Source organism: Pteropus medius, unplaced genomic scaffold (assembly GCF_902729225.1).
Source record: "Pteropus medius unplaced genomic scaffold, Ma_sr-lr_union100, whole genome shotgun sequence".
Classification (NCBI taxonomy): domain Eukaryota; kingdom Metazoa; phylum Chordata; class Mammalia; order Chiroptera; family Pteropodidae; genus Pteropus; species Pteropus medius.
The window spans coordinates 35,790,203-35,807,316 of NW_024355205.1; the positions used below are offsets into that span (position 1 = coordinate 35,790,203).

General features: G+C 35.6%; 1 protein-coding gene across 2 annotated transcripts in view; it reads right to left on the reverse strand.

Annotated features, from left to right (window-relative positions):
• BRWD1 (bromodomain and WD repeat domain containing 1) overlaps window positions 1–17,114 on the reverse strand; it is a 92,596-nt gene that overhangs the window by 49,058 nt on the left and 26,424 nt on the right. For both annotated transcript variants that reach the window (XM_039857691.1, XM_039857692.1), the window contains exons 14-19: window positions 15,334–15,484; window positions 14,952–15,086; window positions 11,409–11,537; window positions 10,996–11,221; window positions 8,118–8,303; window positions 2,921–3,104 (exon numbers count right to left, since the gene is read on the reverse strand). In XM_039857691.1, coding sequence (XP_039713625.1) covers window positions 2,921–3,104; window positions 8,118–8,303; window positions 10,996–11,221; window positions 11,409–11,537; window positions 14,952–15,086; window positions 15,334–15,484 — 1,011 coding nt within the window. The remainder of the gene's footprint in view (window positions 1–2,920; window positions 3,105–8,117; window positions 8,304–10,995; window positions 11,222–11,408; window positions 11,538–14,951; window positions 15,087–15,333; window positions 15,485–17,114) is intronic.

A 17,114-nucleotide genomic window follows, 5' to 3' on the forward strand; every position in this document is an offset into this window, starting at 1 on the left:
AATGGTCAGTTTCACCACTTTTATGTATATTTAAGAAACTACATGAAGTTTTTCGCTCGCAGCCACATGAAATTCCTACCCTCTACCTGTATGCTACCCCTTTGACAATGAAACACTACATACAATACATTCTCAATCAATAATAAAGCAAAGGAACAACTCTAGGCCTTCAGAAGTACCACCTTCAACTGTGTGCAATTCCATGCCTAACAAATCGCTAACATCACTCGGCTAACAAAAGAGATATTACAAAAGATCACAGAATGTACATGCAATTCATTCCTTTAGAATGAACAGAATTTCTGCTATTACTGGATTAAGACAAAACATAACAAGCCTAGACCCCGACAGAATCCCTCTACGGGGAAGCAGCACTGTGCGCTCGTCCTTCTGCACAGCAGGGTCATTTATATTCTCACACTTTTATCTATTACCTAAATTTTTCACAATGGATACACATTACTTTTATATTAGAAAACTAACTTCAGTTTCTCTTGATCCTAACCAACTGACACTAACAAACAGTTGGGGAGCATGCCACTGCTCCCCACTATAAGGAATGCTGTCAAGGCCACTGACTGCTATTACGTTACTCAGCATCTCCTTCATAAGCTCTTAGGTATTATTTTAGAATATAGCAACAGAAAGAACAATGCTCTTCTTTGGGACAATTATTTCATGGCCGACAGCTAGCTGACTCACAAAATCCATTCTTCCTTCCTTCTTTAGAAACAGAATCTCATTTTTTACCTAAGCTCTTATTACCCTTAACAGAAACTATCAACTAGCCTCCTCTGGAGCTCAGTACAGCCCTATGACGACATTCTAGTCAATGAGTTGTAAACAGAAATGTCATGTGGGATCATTAAGGCTGCTTAAATGAACTTCCCTCAACTAGAAAAGTCCTTTTTGTTGTCTGCCTTTTTCCCCTCTTCTGGCCTAAATCTCAGCCTCCATCAGTTACAGATAATGCAATGGCTATTATATAAAGACCAGCTATCTTGGACTTTGAGTAGACCTTAATTTAAGACAGAAAGCCACACTCCAAGATGGAGATGAGAAACAAAGAAACCTGTGTCCCTGATTAACTGGAGAACTCTGATTACAGCCTTAAACTACCTACTTCATCTTCTTTCACGTTAAGAGAACAAATGCTTATTTAAGGAACTATTCTTCAGGTCTTTCACTCCTGAAACCTGTTTGCTTCTCTTGGTTTGAACACAAAAAGTATCCCAAAATAACACTTTCAGTTCTGATGACCATACTACTCAGACACAATTGTAAGGCTTAATTACAGCATTCTACATACATATAATGATTTTCTGTATTTCTCCTCCCAATTCCAGATCTTGCTTTTTACTATTTTATTGTGTAAATACTCTCAAATTCACTGTACAATTTATAAGTATCATCCAATATTACTCCACCAATCACTAAAATTCTTCTGGCTAAACACATGAAGGAAACACTTTCAACAAAATTATCCTCGAGGTATTAGTTATGTGACACAAACAGGACAGAACACTGAAAGATTTTAGATATTAGTGAAAACCAGTATTTGTGGCCTACATTTCAAATAACTCAGAAATCACTATATTACAACTCAGTAGCAAGGAAGACCCTACTATCCAAACTTTAATTATGAAATGTCATTTCCCACTAAAAAATAGAGCTGCTTAGGAGAAAAGATTAATGCCAGGTCTAGTTCAAGAAATTTGCAAGATAAACCAGTAACAAACACTCGGCCATGCCTAACGGCAAGAATGCTATGAAAGGCTACTATGGTCATTTTGAAAGGACTCAGGAGCCAACTTGAAGAGACTTCTCCTGGCCAGAGATAGGACACTTTAAATAGAAATAAGGAGCATTAGAAATAAGCTACATCACAACAGCATGATTTATACAGTGAAAGCCACAAACATACAAATTGGGACATTGCTGGAAGATGACAGGGAATAAATCTTTTCTTTTGAAGGCAAATAAAACAAAATAATCCAACATCTATCATGTCTTTTATATAAAAACTTTACTACTAGATAATCAAATATTAGATTTGGGTCAATTTCTTTTTCAGAAGTATTCAAGATAATAAAGACTTTATAGAGTTGAAATATCACTATTTTATAATCCCTAAAGAATTAATGAATCTAAGCAATGAGCATCAACACCTGCTAGCATCACAAAAAGAAAACAGATTGTCTCTGCCTTCTAACAAATTACCACTGATGAATAAGTCTTACAAAAGAAGTAAAAACATCTATCACATTTGAAACAATTGGAAATTTAAACACTGACTACATATTTGGTTCTACCGAAGAACTGTTTGTTTTCTTAAGGTATAATAATGGCATTGTACTTATGTTTTAATACAATTCCTCATGTTTTAGAAATACATACTGACATACTTTTAGACAAAATGATATTATGTCTAGGACTGTTTTCAAAACAATACTGAAAAGAGAAAAGTGGGTGTCTGTATAGATCAGGGGTCCCCAACCTCCGGGCCATAGACAGAAACCGGTCTATGGCCTGTTAGGAACCGGGCTGCACAGCAGAAGGTGAGCGGCAGGCCAGTGAGCAAAGCTTCATCTGTATCTGCAGCCGCTCCCCAGCGCTAGCATCACCGCCTCAGCTCCGCCTCAGATCCTTAGGCATTAGATTCTTATAGGAGCACGTGTCCCTGGAGCCAAAAAAAGATTGGGGACCACTGCTATAGATGAAACAAGACTGGTTATAAAATATTTACCATAGTAAAAAAAGAATTTTGACATTTTCTTACCACAATTAAAATAGGTTCCAATTCATTACTGAAATATATTTATATGATTATTTATACCACTAATGGATTAAGATACGTAAATAATCATATAGATATATTTTCATAGATAAAAACAGTATTAATAGATATCCTAAAACAAACCTAAATACGCCTAGTGGTACCTCTGGGACAACCACTCTTCGCTTCCAAGCCTGCAGGTCACGTTCGGTAGCAATCTGACTACGGGGAGCGTTCTGATGCATCTGACGAACCCCTTCAACTTGTCCACTACGACGCAGACCGATATTTGGAGGGGACTGGATGTCTAAGCTTAGTCTTCTAAAACCTAAGGAAAAATTGTCAAGAAATGATTCCAAAACAAAGTTCAATCTAATATGCATTTAACATATAATAAGCATATACATTCCTTCTGAGATACAAACCAAAAATAAAGGTCTACTGGAAAGACTCTGGAAAAAAAGAATCAATGCAACTGAGATCAAAATGTAGACTTCAGGACAAACATTAACTATTAACCTTAATTTCCATTTCACTAGACTTTCTGAAATATTTTAGTTACAAATATTTTATATTATAACGTTATAGCTGCATTCCTAAACGTCTTGCCTTCAAAACTGCACAGAGAACACGTCTTTTTGGAAAAAGTAGCAACGAAGATAGACTCTCAAACTGTGACGGCTTTATAACAAAAGCTGTGACAACATTTAACTGTGACCTCCTCGAGAGATAATCCAAGCCACTCGGGCAAGCAGCTGCCAAGAGTGGAATTTAAAATAAAAATTCACAAAACTGTGAAAACTGTGAAGTGGGGAAATGCTGGCAGCTCTTGAACTGGAGCTGGGCGAGTGGGTAGCAGAGCAGATCAGGTGGGCACAGGAGGCAAGGCAGCCTCCCACAAGCTGAAAGTCACTGAACATGGAGACCAGCCTGTGGGAGGGAGGATGGGGCTCAGGGTTGGAGGGAGTGCCAGGCAAAGTGCTTGTTTTCTTAAAACACAGAATGGAGGGGGGCTCCTGCTACCAATGCAACAGAGAAACGAGGGGCTATATCCTTTCTGCAATAGGCTCTAAAACTGCACACAAGCTATGCCAGCTCTTCTTGCCTAGGGTAAAATCCACATGAGTAAACACAACTCCTGCCTTCTATGGACACATTCTACTTACCAATCAAATGAACAAATTTGCATTGCACAACACACTATACTTCACCTACTAAAAATGGCATTAAACATCTATGTTAAAATATATTGACATTTAAGAAATAATTTGATTTGAGATCTAAAAATAAATTCTAAATTTAACTGCCCAAGTCACAGCATTAATTCTCCAAAAATCTGAAGAAAACATATGCACAGGTTTTTATCACATTACCTGTAAAAGCAAGTATGAGAAATAACTTAAATGGCCATAAGTTGTTTAGTAACAAAGACTGGTTATTCCACACAGTGGAGTACTATGAAGCTATAAAGGATGAAGAGCTCTGTGAATGGATATGGAAGGATTTCTAGAATATACTGTGAAGGGAAAGAAGATGCAGAAGAACACATGTGTGTCTGTGCCTCGCTAAGGGCAGCACACCACCACTGTGCAGCGTTCCTGCCCAGAATGTTTCACCTGAATCCGATTGTGAGATAATCTCGTAATTCAAATTGAGGGAAATTCTGTGAAACAGGCCTAAACTCTTTAAAAAATAGATTAAAAGGCATAATAATTAAATGCAACAAGCAGGGCTCAATTAAATCCTAAATTAAAAAAAAAAAAAAAAAAGCCATGAAGGACAGTGTTTGGACTACTGGGGAAATTAGGACTACACATTAGATAGTACTGGGATCAACACAAAGTTTGTTGACTCTGGTCACTACAGCATGATTTCATAAAAGAATGTCCCTGTCTTGGAAGATCCAGGAAGAAGCATTAAAGGACAGTGTCACAATGTCTCCGATTTACTCTACAATGGTTTAGAAAACACATCGGAGATACAGACAGACACAGACAGAGAGACAGACACTACGCATGTACACAGAAAGGGATAAAGGTAAGGTAGCAAAACAATAACCTAGGTAAAGAATACATGGGTATCCATATTATTCCTGAAACTTTATTACAAAATTAATTTTTTTCAAAATAAAACACTGGAAGAAATAAAGCCTTATGGTATAACTTTAAGAGAAAAAGCCTTAATTCCTCATATTAGTTCTGATATAGTCTTATTCCACAGACAGCATAACTTCACCAAAAATTTTTTTAGTAAGTCTGTATTCAGCTTTAAAGACCTTTAAAGCTCAGCCAGCCCAAGGAAAAAGCAACCGAGAAAATAAAAGAAACTGGATTCTGCAAGGGAAACAAAATTTTTATAACCATTTTAACAGGAAATATTTGTCTAACACTACACAGATCTAACTATCAGAGAAGACATAAAGATCACTGTCTTTGTGTCCTAGCAACTAACTTCCTTCACAGACTCCTAGAAATGCCCTGTACAATATAACAAATACTCTTTTAAATGAATCATGGAACCTGGAGATCACCTTGGGCTAGAAACAAAGAAGACACAAAATTAAAGATGATGAGCTGAAACCAGACAGAGCTGTGCACTCCAGCAACTCAAGGGCTTGGGTTTTAAAGCCCACATGGAAAAGGGAGAAAAGGCCTTGGGGCCGAGGCAGGTGCCTGGCTGTAAATGAGAAACGGAACCCCCACCCCACCCTATGTTGCCCCCGGAAAAACAGAATCCTTGCAGAGTTACACCCTAAACAAAATTCTAATCCACCTACTGGTATAAAGAGATAACTAGAAAATCTGTCAATCTCTGCCTGAATGCAGATTAGGAGGAGGGTGTGGGTGAGGGAAGCCGCCCCACGGAAATTCAGAAATATGGGCCTATATATCACCTGAGTTAGAGATTCAAATTTATATTACTCATGTGGTCCAAAAACTACAAAGACGGTAATTAAAGTGCAAACTGATCCCTGCGGGACCTGCATGTGACAATGAATGCCATCTTCTACCAAGATTATCCTACATCCAGAGGCTACCTCTTTGGCGTAGCCTGATTTTTATGTCATTTTGTCCTTTTCAGTAAAGGCAATTTGTCAGATAATTATTCAATGTTTTATAAAACTTCTTAAATAGATAAGATCATAGATTAAACAAAATATTTTACTGAAAAAAGGCCCCAGATTGGTGACAACCTTGGATACCTTACGAAATCTTTTATAAAATCCACTCTGGAAGGAAAAGCTCTCAACTTTGGCTGTACGTCATTTCCACTGATACTCTCCTCCCAAAGATGAGGTCATAATCCAAAATCGCATAATGATATATGACAATATGGATACATAACGATATGGAACTAGAATACCTGAAAAACTTCAGATCGTAAGAAATGTGATATACGCTATAAAATAAATAGCTAAGAAGGAAAAAAGAAAAAGGAAACATGACCAAAAAACATACGCATTCAACTGCATTAGTGCTTTTTTAAAATTTCAAATTAAGATTGCATTATCATTTGACACCTGTCTGAACAGCAAAAATCAAGAGAAGTGAATTAACAGCACTCTTTGTATGCTGCTGAGAGTATGAACTGTATAACCACTGGGTAATATGTAGATATATATAACTACAGTATATAATGTATAATACACACATAATATATAGACACGTTTATAACGTACACATCAGATTGGCATAATCTATCTATACCCAGCAATTCCATTCTTAAATTAATATTCAAGAGAAATTCTTTCAAATGTATATGAGACCCAAACAAGACAGTCAATATCATTTCTGTTCCTGAATAGCAAAACCTCAAAACTACCCAAAATCCCATCGAGAGAATAAAATCAGATATATTCATACAACAGAGTAAAACACAATATAGTCAAAATTAATCTGATGCAACGATGGAGCAATCTTAAAAATATAATGTAAAAAAATTAAGTCTCAAATGAATATATACAACCTAACAAGCTTTTTATAAAGATTAAAAAAAAATGCTTTACAGTAATAGATATAAGAATATATTTCCTAACGTATTTTAAAAAGGCAAAGAAAGGACCAGCATTAGATTCGGAATAACTATTTTCTTGGGAGAGGGAAACAGAGGAGGACCACATACATAGATGTAAGTTATCATGATTTAAAACAAAAGAACAAATGTGTGAACCAATAATAGCACATCATAAACACAGGATTGACAGACCTAATTCTGTGACCCTAGAATCCAAAACAATTAGAAACATAAAAGAAGTAAAACTTAAAGCACAGCACTACACTGAAAGTCAGATTTTAAAGAGAATCACTAGGACTTCTAGGTATAACAGTCACTACGAGTAAAAATCTGAAGACCAGTTGTGTGGCAGATCAGATGAAAAAGAGATCGAGAGTGACAGGGTAGACGGAGCAGAAGAAACTGCGCAGAGGACAGCACTGAGTGACACCAAGACAGGAAATAAGGCAAACTTGGCAAATATATTTTAAAGTTTCTTTCTATAAACAAAAGCGTACTTTCATTAGCTGTAAATTAATTTGTTCGAAGTAGATTTCTGTGAAATAAATTATTTTGCCCTTACAAAATAAAAATTAAGAGTCTACATAAAAAGGCAAATTCTCCAACAGACAAGCAGAAACATTTGGCAGAAAGAGAGGTACTGAAATTTATGGCTCTGAGTGCCCAGTGAAGGTGGGGTAAGGCGGGGATTACTCTGGTGGCACTGCTGGAATTTTGTGGCATTTGAAAGACTTCTCAAAGCTTTTCTAATCTCCCATAGGCATTTACTTTTCCCCACGGTGAGTTTCATTTGCATAACAATTACCAGTCTCCTCCAGATCATTTCCACTACTAATGTAATTACTACTGCATTCCAATATCAAATACTTCACCCTGAAAATTCCCTCCAAGCCTCCTCATTCACAGTAAGAAACATTAGTGCTCAACCCAATTCAGTTTTTTAGAACTTACAAATTCAAGAGAAACACTATATTCTTTATCTCATTTTTTAATGTAAATACTCTATTTTAGAGCAAAAAAGGTTTTGAGGTCTTTCATAGTACTTGAAAATCAAATACGCATGTTAGTACAACTTTACACCTAATAAAGCTACCTCCAGACTGTTAAATTATACAAATACACAGCTTACAGTTTTTGATGACTTCACTTATGCTACAATTTCTTTATTTTTACATTTTCAAGACTTCAGTTTTTTAATATTACTTTATACGAGTTTCAGGTGTGCAGCACAGTGGTTAGACATTTGCATGATTTACGGGGTGATTTACTCTTCAATTTCGATTCAGCCATATTAAGGCAAAACACATCTCATATATTTATTTACTACCTCGTCGTGGTGTTTCCTCCCCATTTGGAAGTCCACTTGAAACAGGATCCTGACCTGCTCCCATTCTCTGATCTTGCTGCTGCTGCAACTGTCTTATCATTCCATCAAGAACGCTGGACTCTGGGCTTCGTTCGCCATTATCATTAGTTTGTAGGCTTATAATTTGTTCAATTACCTCTCCATCACCTGCAAATCCAATGAATAAATATAAAATTATAATCTATATAAACAGGAAAAAAGACTTTCAGTAGACTACAATTAATATTACATTAGCAATTAAACGTCAGAATTCATTTTTTAAAAAATCATCAATTAAAGATACCCTATACACTCAAACTAGGTCAGAGAAAAGATTCAAAACCCACAAAGGAAAACGAGGCCTTTCCCAAAGGTAGTAAGCGCCACAGACACCTCGGCAGAGCCTCTGAAGTACCTCCAAGTGAGCATGCAGACGCCACATTCCAGTGAGAGCCGCCTTCTGCTTTTTCACACTAACACCAGATAGATTTCACTAAAATCTTACTGCCCAAGGTCTCTCACTAGAACAGAGCCAACAATGTATAATTTCCAACGTAGAGAAAAGGAGAGAGATTTCTTCTCTACTGTCTTCAAAAAAAGATTGAGAATACCTTTTCAGCCTTCAAGAGACCACAACCCTAGTGCCCCTCACCCCACCCCACGAGTCCCACGAGCACGTGCAATTGAGGGAGGAAGCTACACCTGCTCCCTCACTAAGCTTCCACTGCTCTGATACGCTTTCAGCATCGCCGGTGCCAGTATTTCTTACTTCAAGTACAATATCAGACTTTCTGCAGTGTCTTAGCTTCTTTAGTTTTCAAATAACACGTTTTCAGAGATATTTAATAGGTCCAGCGGAATCCTAACAAACTCAAATCAGTAGGGTATTAAGCAAAAGGAATGCAAAGACTTAACCTGCTTCCACAGTTAACAGATCCAGAAACTAAAAAATGTCATACACTACATCAGGGGAAAAAAACTTCCATTCTACTACCTGAGTTAGGGTCCCTTCCAGCTCCACTTTACTATGGAAATCAAAGAAGAACTTAACAAAATCAATGTCGTAACTGACATTAAAGCAACTGTCTTAATAGCATTAAAATTTTTTGATCAACTCTCAAAAAATGAGCTAAGTAGGCAAGAAATAGAGCCCTAATCTAAAACAATAAAAAGATTTTAATTAGAACTGGGTATATCGTAAAATTCCTATGAACATACTTGAAACCAAAGGGAAAATAGTTGAAAAGGGCACTTCTAACCTTCTCTTTCCCCCCGAAAACCCAACATCTACATTGTCACAGCACAGAATATTTCAATGTAACTTGGCAAATAGCATCCAAATAATAACTGGTTTTATTTGGCATGATACAGTTACAATTCGAATATTAAAGGCGGGTTCCACCCATAAAGGCTCCTGCTCTATAGGAACTGCCCTCCCACTATAAACTACGATGACACTGGAAAAATCATACAGGAATCAAGGGCTTTCAGACATTGGACAACAGGAAGCACAGGATGGTGATCCCTGAGAGAGGACAAGTAATGGCTCCAGGCGAAAGCTCAGAGGCAGTTTGCAGACTGCAACGCAAGGAAAGGGAATCCAAGGAGCATCCAGAAATCTCACTGAGTGGAGGGAACGATGGTCAGAGTTTGGCAGCAGGGGAGAACTAAATACACAGGGCTGAACATCAGAGAGGAGTGAGCTACACAGAGCTCAGAGATGTACAGTGAGGTCCAATTAACTCTTTAAGTAACTAATGATACATGCACACATTTGGTAAAACTTCACCACACTGGAGAAGAAACATAAAAAAGTAGTGTGCCAAAAAAAACCCAGAGCTCTCACGGGGCTGGAAATAGTTCATGCTCCTGCCAGCCAGAGAGAGAGACTTCAGAGTACACAGCAGGATTGCTTTCTGCACACTTCCAATTTTAACATTCAGAATATTTTAAAATGTGTATTCGAGGCAGTGAGGAACACAGTGACGGCTAGCAGTCTGGTAATGGATTATAACCCACTGTATAACAACCCATAAGTCGATACTAAAACTTAATGAACTACATAAATGAAAGAAAGTAGTAGAAAGCCAACTAATAAAATGCAGGTTCATGACGACAGAGTTAGAAAACCATTTTGCAATCTTCATCCTAACAACTGATTTGGGCAAAAAATCAGTGGATCCTAATACTTGAGGGTAAAGTTTGATACTGAACAGGTTATTTACATCATATCTCCCTACAAATTACTAATTACAAAGAGTAAAAAAACTTTACAGTGGAGAAACTCAGCAGACAGGTCCTTAACTGAGTGCTCAGACAACGCTATCAACAACCGGACAAAACACAATCACAAGCATCCTGATGTGACGCTGCAGGAAGGCTACAACATCCGTCATGCTGAACTGGGTCAAAAATGCAGAACCAGCACCTAATCAGTGACAACGACGTTTAATGTACAGTTCCCAAATTGAAATCTACAGCAGGCGAGAACAAAAAAAGCTACCATGGGCATTATCAGAATAACAAACAAAATTTGATTAGACTATGGATTTGATAACAGTATTATATGAGGGTTAAATGTCCTAATTTTGATAATTGTTTATGATTATGTAAAAGAGTATCTTTGTTCTTATGTAAGAGTATCTTTGTTCTTAGAAAATACATATTAAAGGGTAAATGAACGTGAGCTCCAGAACCTAAGCTTCAAATGGTTCCCAACAATAAGTATCTAGAGATAAATGATAAAACAAACATTGTAAAATATTAACAACTGGTAAATCTGAACGTACAAAAGTTCTTTGTATCCTTTATACATTTTTCAAATAAAGTTTTGTTTTTTTTTTTAAAGATTTGCACTTACTTGTTGCCACATAGCCGAGCTGTGGAACCAAATGTTCATCTGCAGAATTTTCTCGGCCTGGTACCAATCTCTGAAACTTGGTTGGATGAGGATTTCCATCTACATCTACCAAGAATGGTGGAGGCATAAGGTGAGGAGCCTGCTGAGTTTGCTCATCTAAGACATAATTATTAGAATCTCTGATCAGGGGCCGATAGTCAGTATGGAAGAACATCTGATCAGGAATCTAGAAAAAGGAAATTTACAGATTGACATTTTGAGGTTTATATATGTTAAAGAAGACAAATACTAAGCAGTTAATTATAACCATATTAATTTAAAAAAGGCAATCAGATTAACACATCTAACCTCATTTCAAAATATCCTTCATAACTACTTATTTTACATGCTATTAAGAAAATATTAAAAATGACCTTTTCATATGGTTTGCTGCATCCAAAACCAAATATCAGAAGGTGCCCATGAGAATCTGTACAGGCAAAATGCTGTCCATCCTGTGAAAATTTACAGTCAAATACAGCTCCATGTCCTTGTCCTTCAATCTAGAAAACAGAGGAATAGTTACGACCAAGTCTATTCAAGTGCTTTTGCTGTATCAACTGTTTCATCTTGACAGCCTGCTATGATGTGCCACTTCCAAAAAAAAATTTTTAAAGACAAACTTTGCATTCAGCATGTTGATTTATATTTTCAGAAAGTATTTTTTAGATACCACTAGCCTAGAAGAAAGCTTGAAAGATCTTCTAAGAATTAGTTCTCAAAATGATCAAATGATCATAAACCAATCCAAAGTGAAGTCTTTATTTGTGACAAGTGAATGACAAGCATTTTCATAAACTTTTCTTTTAATACATAACAAAATGCTATTGACTAATAATCTACAAAGAAAATGATTAAAAAATAAAGCATGGTATTCATGACTAAAATCAATACTTTTCTGGAGTTTCAACTTTCTTCTGCTAAAATGACAGCCATGCAAAATTTTAATGCTGCTAAGTCTTGAAAGTTCATTTGCAAATACTTGCACCTGCAACTATCTTATTTAAAAATGCCTCAAATTTCAGGATATTCTAAGTGCATCATGAATACTGCCTTAATTAGATTACTTTTAAACTGTTTACATTCTTTTTAATTGTAAATTTATTAGTTTATTGCATTATGAATTTATAGATGAGCTATCATTAACTCAATAGTGTAGAACTATGCATATTTGTTGTCTGAGCCTCTAACTTTTCAATAACTAAACTTTAAGACATTTGATCAGTATTGGAAAAATGAATCATCCACCCACTAATTGCCAAAACTCATACACATGCCCAAATACCTGCCTGAAAAGCAACACTTGACTACTGCCATACTGCCCATAAATGGGTGCCAATTAACAAATATGAAAAAAAAAGGTTACTGGGATATTTATGGCACTGCCAAACAAGATAATAACACATACAAATTTGTATTCTCTCATACCATAAGGAAAAAAATGTATAAATATTTTCCCTCCAATTCTTTGTTAAAACATAGGAACACAAGATTCACCCACATAGTCTTTAGACAAGCCACGTCCGCCACAGCCTGACCTCTGACCTGAGCTTTGGCGCCACTTCACACCCCAGGCCTAGGACCACCAGCGCAAGTAAAGCAGAGGCAGGGGGCAGGCGGGAGCAATAGCCCCAGGCTGACAAGATGAAGACAGTGGCAGTTACTCTCCTGTCATACACGTGGACCTAACTGGACCAAAGCTCTGCTAAGGGTCCCAGCTGTAAAGGAATTTTTTCCAAGTGGGCAAATCCATCTATCTAAGAGCAAGCCAGACTCCGATGTTTACCTATGGTTTGAAAAGCCCTACACGATTCTTAACAAAATGCAACCTGCAACTGTGTCTGGAGAACAATTAAATGTCACACTGATGTTTACTATGCATCTAATGAAAAACTATTCTGTTAGTAACTTACAACACTGTGTAATCTGTCTGGCATCAGAGAATTAGGGGCCTCTCTGCTGAGCGGTAAAAGAAGAAGAATTGGTCTACAAGGCCAGTTTTGGGTGTTTGAAAGTAAGATCCCGGTTGCCAACCCAAGACTCTTTTAGGTTATTCTTTGGCTTAGAGGTTGTTTATCTGATATATTCTGCTTAAACCCAGAATTAACACAGTTTTCTGTTTTAATAAGTTAAATGCAAGATAGAATGATTTTAAGTTTTAAAGGATAAATTAAAGAAGATAAATGTACCTTTGAATTTTAAGACTAGAGAAAATTTGAAGGCTGTTCTTTTTCCAATAATTTGAACGTATCTTAAAGATGCAACTTTCAACGATGTCCTAAATATATATTTGCAATTCAGCCATGCTATTTGAGTTGTTTTATTGCATTTAACATTAATAAATAAAATACTGACATTTTAAACTGTTTATTAAGAAACTGTCCAGAATAAACATATTGAAATAAAAATTCTAAGGTTAAAAAAACAACAAAAACATGGAACATGTGGCACTACCTCTCATCCACAAGCTTTGACCATACTGCCTCCCAAATTAATTACACTTTAACCTGAAACTCCATATAAACTGGAGAATAATTTTACAAAACGTATTATATTAAAAGCCTTAACAATATTCAAACCCTTTAACACAATAATTCCCTCAGAATTTATCCCAAGGAAATAATCAGGGATCTACATAAATACCCCTATACAAAGATATTAAATGTTACTGTTGTGCACATTTTAGACACCACTTACTCAACAATAATAAATGATATAAGTAACATTTTTTTGAGAAAGGCTGAACTTACAGCCAAAGTATATTTGCAAATTCTTAAAAAATATTTAAGGCTTTGAAAAACATTCTTTATATAAAATAGATTACAAAACTATGTGCAAGAATACCAATAAATATGGAAAAAATAATGCCATCAGAAAATCTTCAATGGATGTTAATATTTGTAAATAAAAGTTGAATGAGGAACAGGATATTTACATAGTCTCAAAATAGCACCTGGTAAAATTAGTTTAAGAATTACAAAGAAGAAAAACAACTCTTTGATAGTAGGGAAACCTGACAGATGCCACCTTAAGCAAATACTTAAAATTATCCCCACCAACAGCAAGACTTACAGTGTGTACCTCCTAATATAATGCATGGAGGACACATTATATCATTTGTTTCATTCCATTTAAATCATCAAGAAACATCAGAAAAAACAGATATTCTGTAACATTACTTGCCTATACTCATCAAAAAAGTTAAAGGGCAAGAAATAGGAAAAGAAGGTGAAAAGACTATTGAAAATTAAAGATAACAAGAAATATAGAACCACTTAATATAATCCATGATTAATCAGATCCTGGTCTAAGGGGAAAAATGTAACATTATTAGGACAATTGACTAAATGTGAATATAAACCTATATCAGATATTATTACTTCACCAATGTTAAATTGATCTGGGTAACTGTATTGTGGTTATGTATGAGAAATCTAAAACTATGCAATAGGATCCTATTTTGGTTCTAGGATAAACATGTGCAAAAAAGAAAAAAAGCTGGAAAAATCTAATGTTTGATTCCCTAAATGACTTTACTGAATATTATTTTGCATTTCTATTATCAAATATTTTAATAAATTTAAGAAGCAAAAAGTTCTATAAAATAACCATAATTTTGCCAATTTAAACAGATAGGAGCACATTCATACATATACACAAAGCTAAATAGATAACTTCTGAAAACCTTTCCCTTGTGTGCATCAGTTAAACAGGGAATTTCATGTATGTGTGTGTGCGTGCGTGCGTGCGTGCGTGTGTGTGTGTGTGTGTCAGTCAAGTATTTTAATAGGCTTTAAGTATCCTGATTCCTAGAAATATAAACTGCCAATATATGCGGATCTGTTTCTGGTTAAACTATATAATCCATACTTGAAATAAATGCAAGTATGCATGAAGATACTCCTTATTTTACTTACCATATTAAAATAATGTTTCATCTTGGTGCCTTTTGTAATATCCCATATAAATATGCTGCCATCATGTCCTGCAGATAACATAATTCTGGAATCAAAGGGATGTGTCTCCAAAACAAATACTTCATCAGCATGTCCCTTTATTCAACAAAGTCATATAGTTAAAGAGGGTTTGCAAGTTCAAAGTTTAAAATTAAAAACCCGTATTGTCAGTGTATAAAGATTTTCAAAAATGTATTAATGACAGTAACTTATAAATTAGTATATGTACAAATTTCTATTTGATAATATAAAGAAATGTTTAATTATTTGTTTTGTAGCTTCAAAAATAAAATTATCGTTCAAAAAAAATCTTGATTTGTGATATTATATATAAACTACTTACCAATAAGTTGTGAAGCAGTTGTCCAGTATAAGAACTCCACACTTTGAGGACATGATCATTCACGGCTGTCACAACAATGCTATCATTCTGATTCCAAGCTATCATCGTTACTTTGGGTTTCATAAACCTTTCCTCTTCGGAAGATAAGTCCCTAAGAAAAAAATATACACTGTGTAAATTCATTTGGGTGGTAGGCTATAAAACAGGGTATGCAATCCCTTGTCTACACAAAAACAACTGAAGTAATCTAGTTCATGTGCATACCTTATCGACTCTATAGAGTTCATTATATCTTACCCATAACAGATTACTCATAAACAGATTACAGCAAAACGCAGAGAGGGAGGCCATGATTCAGAAGCAGTCTGAATAAAGGCAGATTTTAGGACACCACTGCTTCTCATGAAAGCAGTTTTTCTCTCTATCTCTTTTCTATTACCATCTTCTCCTGAACCCAAGCCCTATCAGTAATCCTTTCAACTGTTTCTCTCTCCAGAAATAAGAAATTTAAGGATGACAGAAAGAAGGGAATTCATCTTCATATTCCCAATGGCCAGAAGTGACTGCCACACAGACGCTCATCTGCTGAACTGTACACAGGCTGTATTCATCTCTTTATACTTCCCTACAGACTGTTCCTACAGGTCTCTTGTCAAGAATGATCTTGGATACAAGTCCGCAGTGCACTGCAGCCATTATGAAAGTGGATGCAAAGTCTCTCTATAAAATATAGTAGTCAGCAGTAAACAGTGGGAGGGTAGAGAAAGGCCTAGCTGCTTTTGAAATTATATAAAACATTCTAAAAAATTATAATGTGTAATAAAATAAACATTTTAATTAAAGAAAACAGCTCTAAGAATATGGAATGAGTACTATGTAACAGCTCTCTATGTAAGCACAACGGACACAAACAAGAGAATAATTCTAACTAGACAGATAAGGGGAAAAGTGTAACTTAAGGGGCGAAATGTAATAAAGACTAAGATTCAAAAACGTATTCCCTATTAATAACCTTGAATCTACTAAAGGACATGTTACAGCTCATCAAGAAGATCAACCAAGATTAGTACACTAAAATAAATATATCCATCAATTCTGACATACAGAAGATTCTGCTTTTCAAATTTGAAAGAGGTAAAACTTTAAATGAGGAAATAATATTTCCACCATGAAGGGAATTACAGGGAAAGTTCTCTCCATACACAGTATGGCAGCAAGAAAACTAAGCAATTGCCAGTCTCATCATTTAACGTTTTTATTCCAGTGTTTACATAGATGTTCCTACTTTCCTAATAAAGCAATTGTTCAGAGGTGAATATGATTTCAAATTATCTTCACTCCCATGCCCCTTCATCACTTCAATTAATCAAGGAGCGACAGTATTCACTTTCACACTAAAATGCTTTTGAGTATCCACGTATATTTTTAAATAATGATAAAGAGCTGTTTGTGAACAAGGATTATCAGATTTCCAGTAAGTATTCTTTCCATTTCCTACCAGAGATCATTCCACAAAAATACTAAGATCAAATTTATTCTGAAACCCAACAGAACTGTTTGAGCCACAGCAGAGAAAATGAGTTAATTTCTTCTACAATTACTGAAAATAAAGCAGGATTTCCAAGACAAAATGTATAACAATTCTCAGAAAAACTGCTATGAAAAAGTATAAACTTTGGAAATAAACTCAAGTAAAATTTGTAGTTTTTGATTTCTATTATAGTATAACTAAAGAAATAATATTTGCACTGGGGCAAAAGAACACTGATAATGCCAACGCC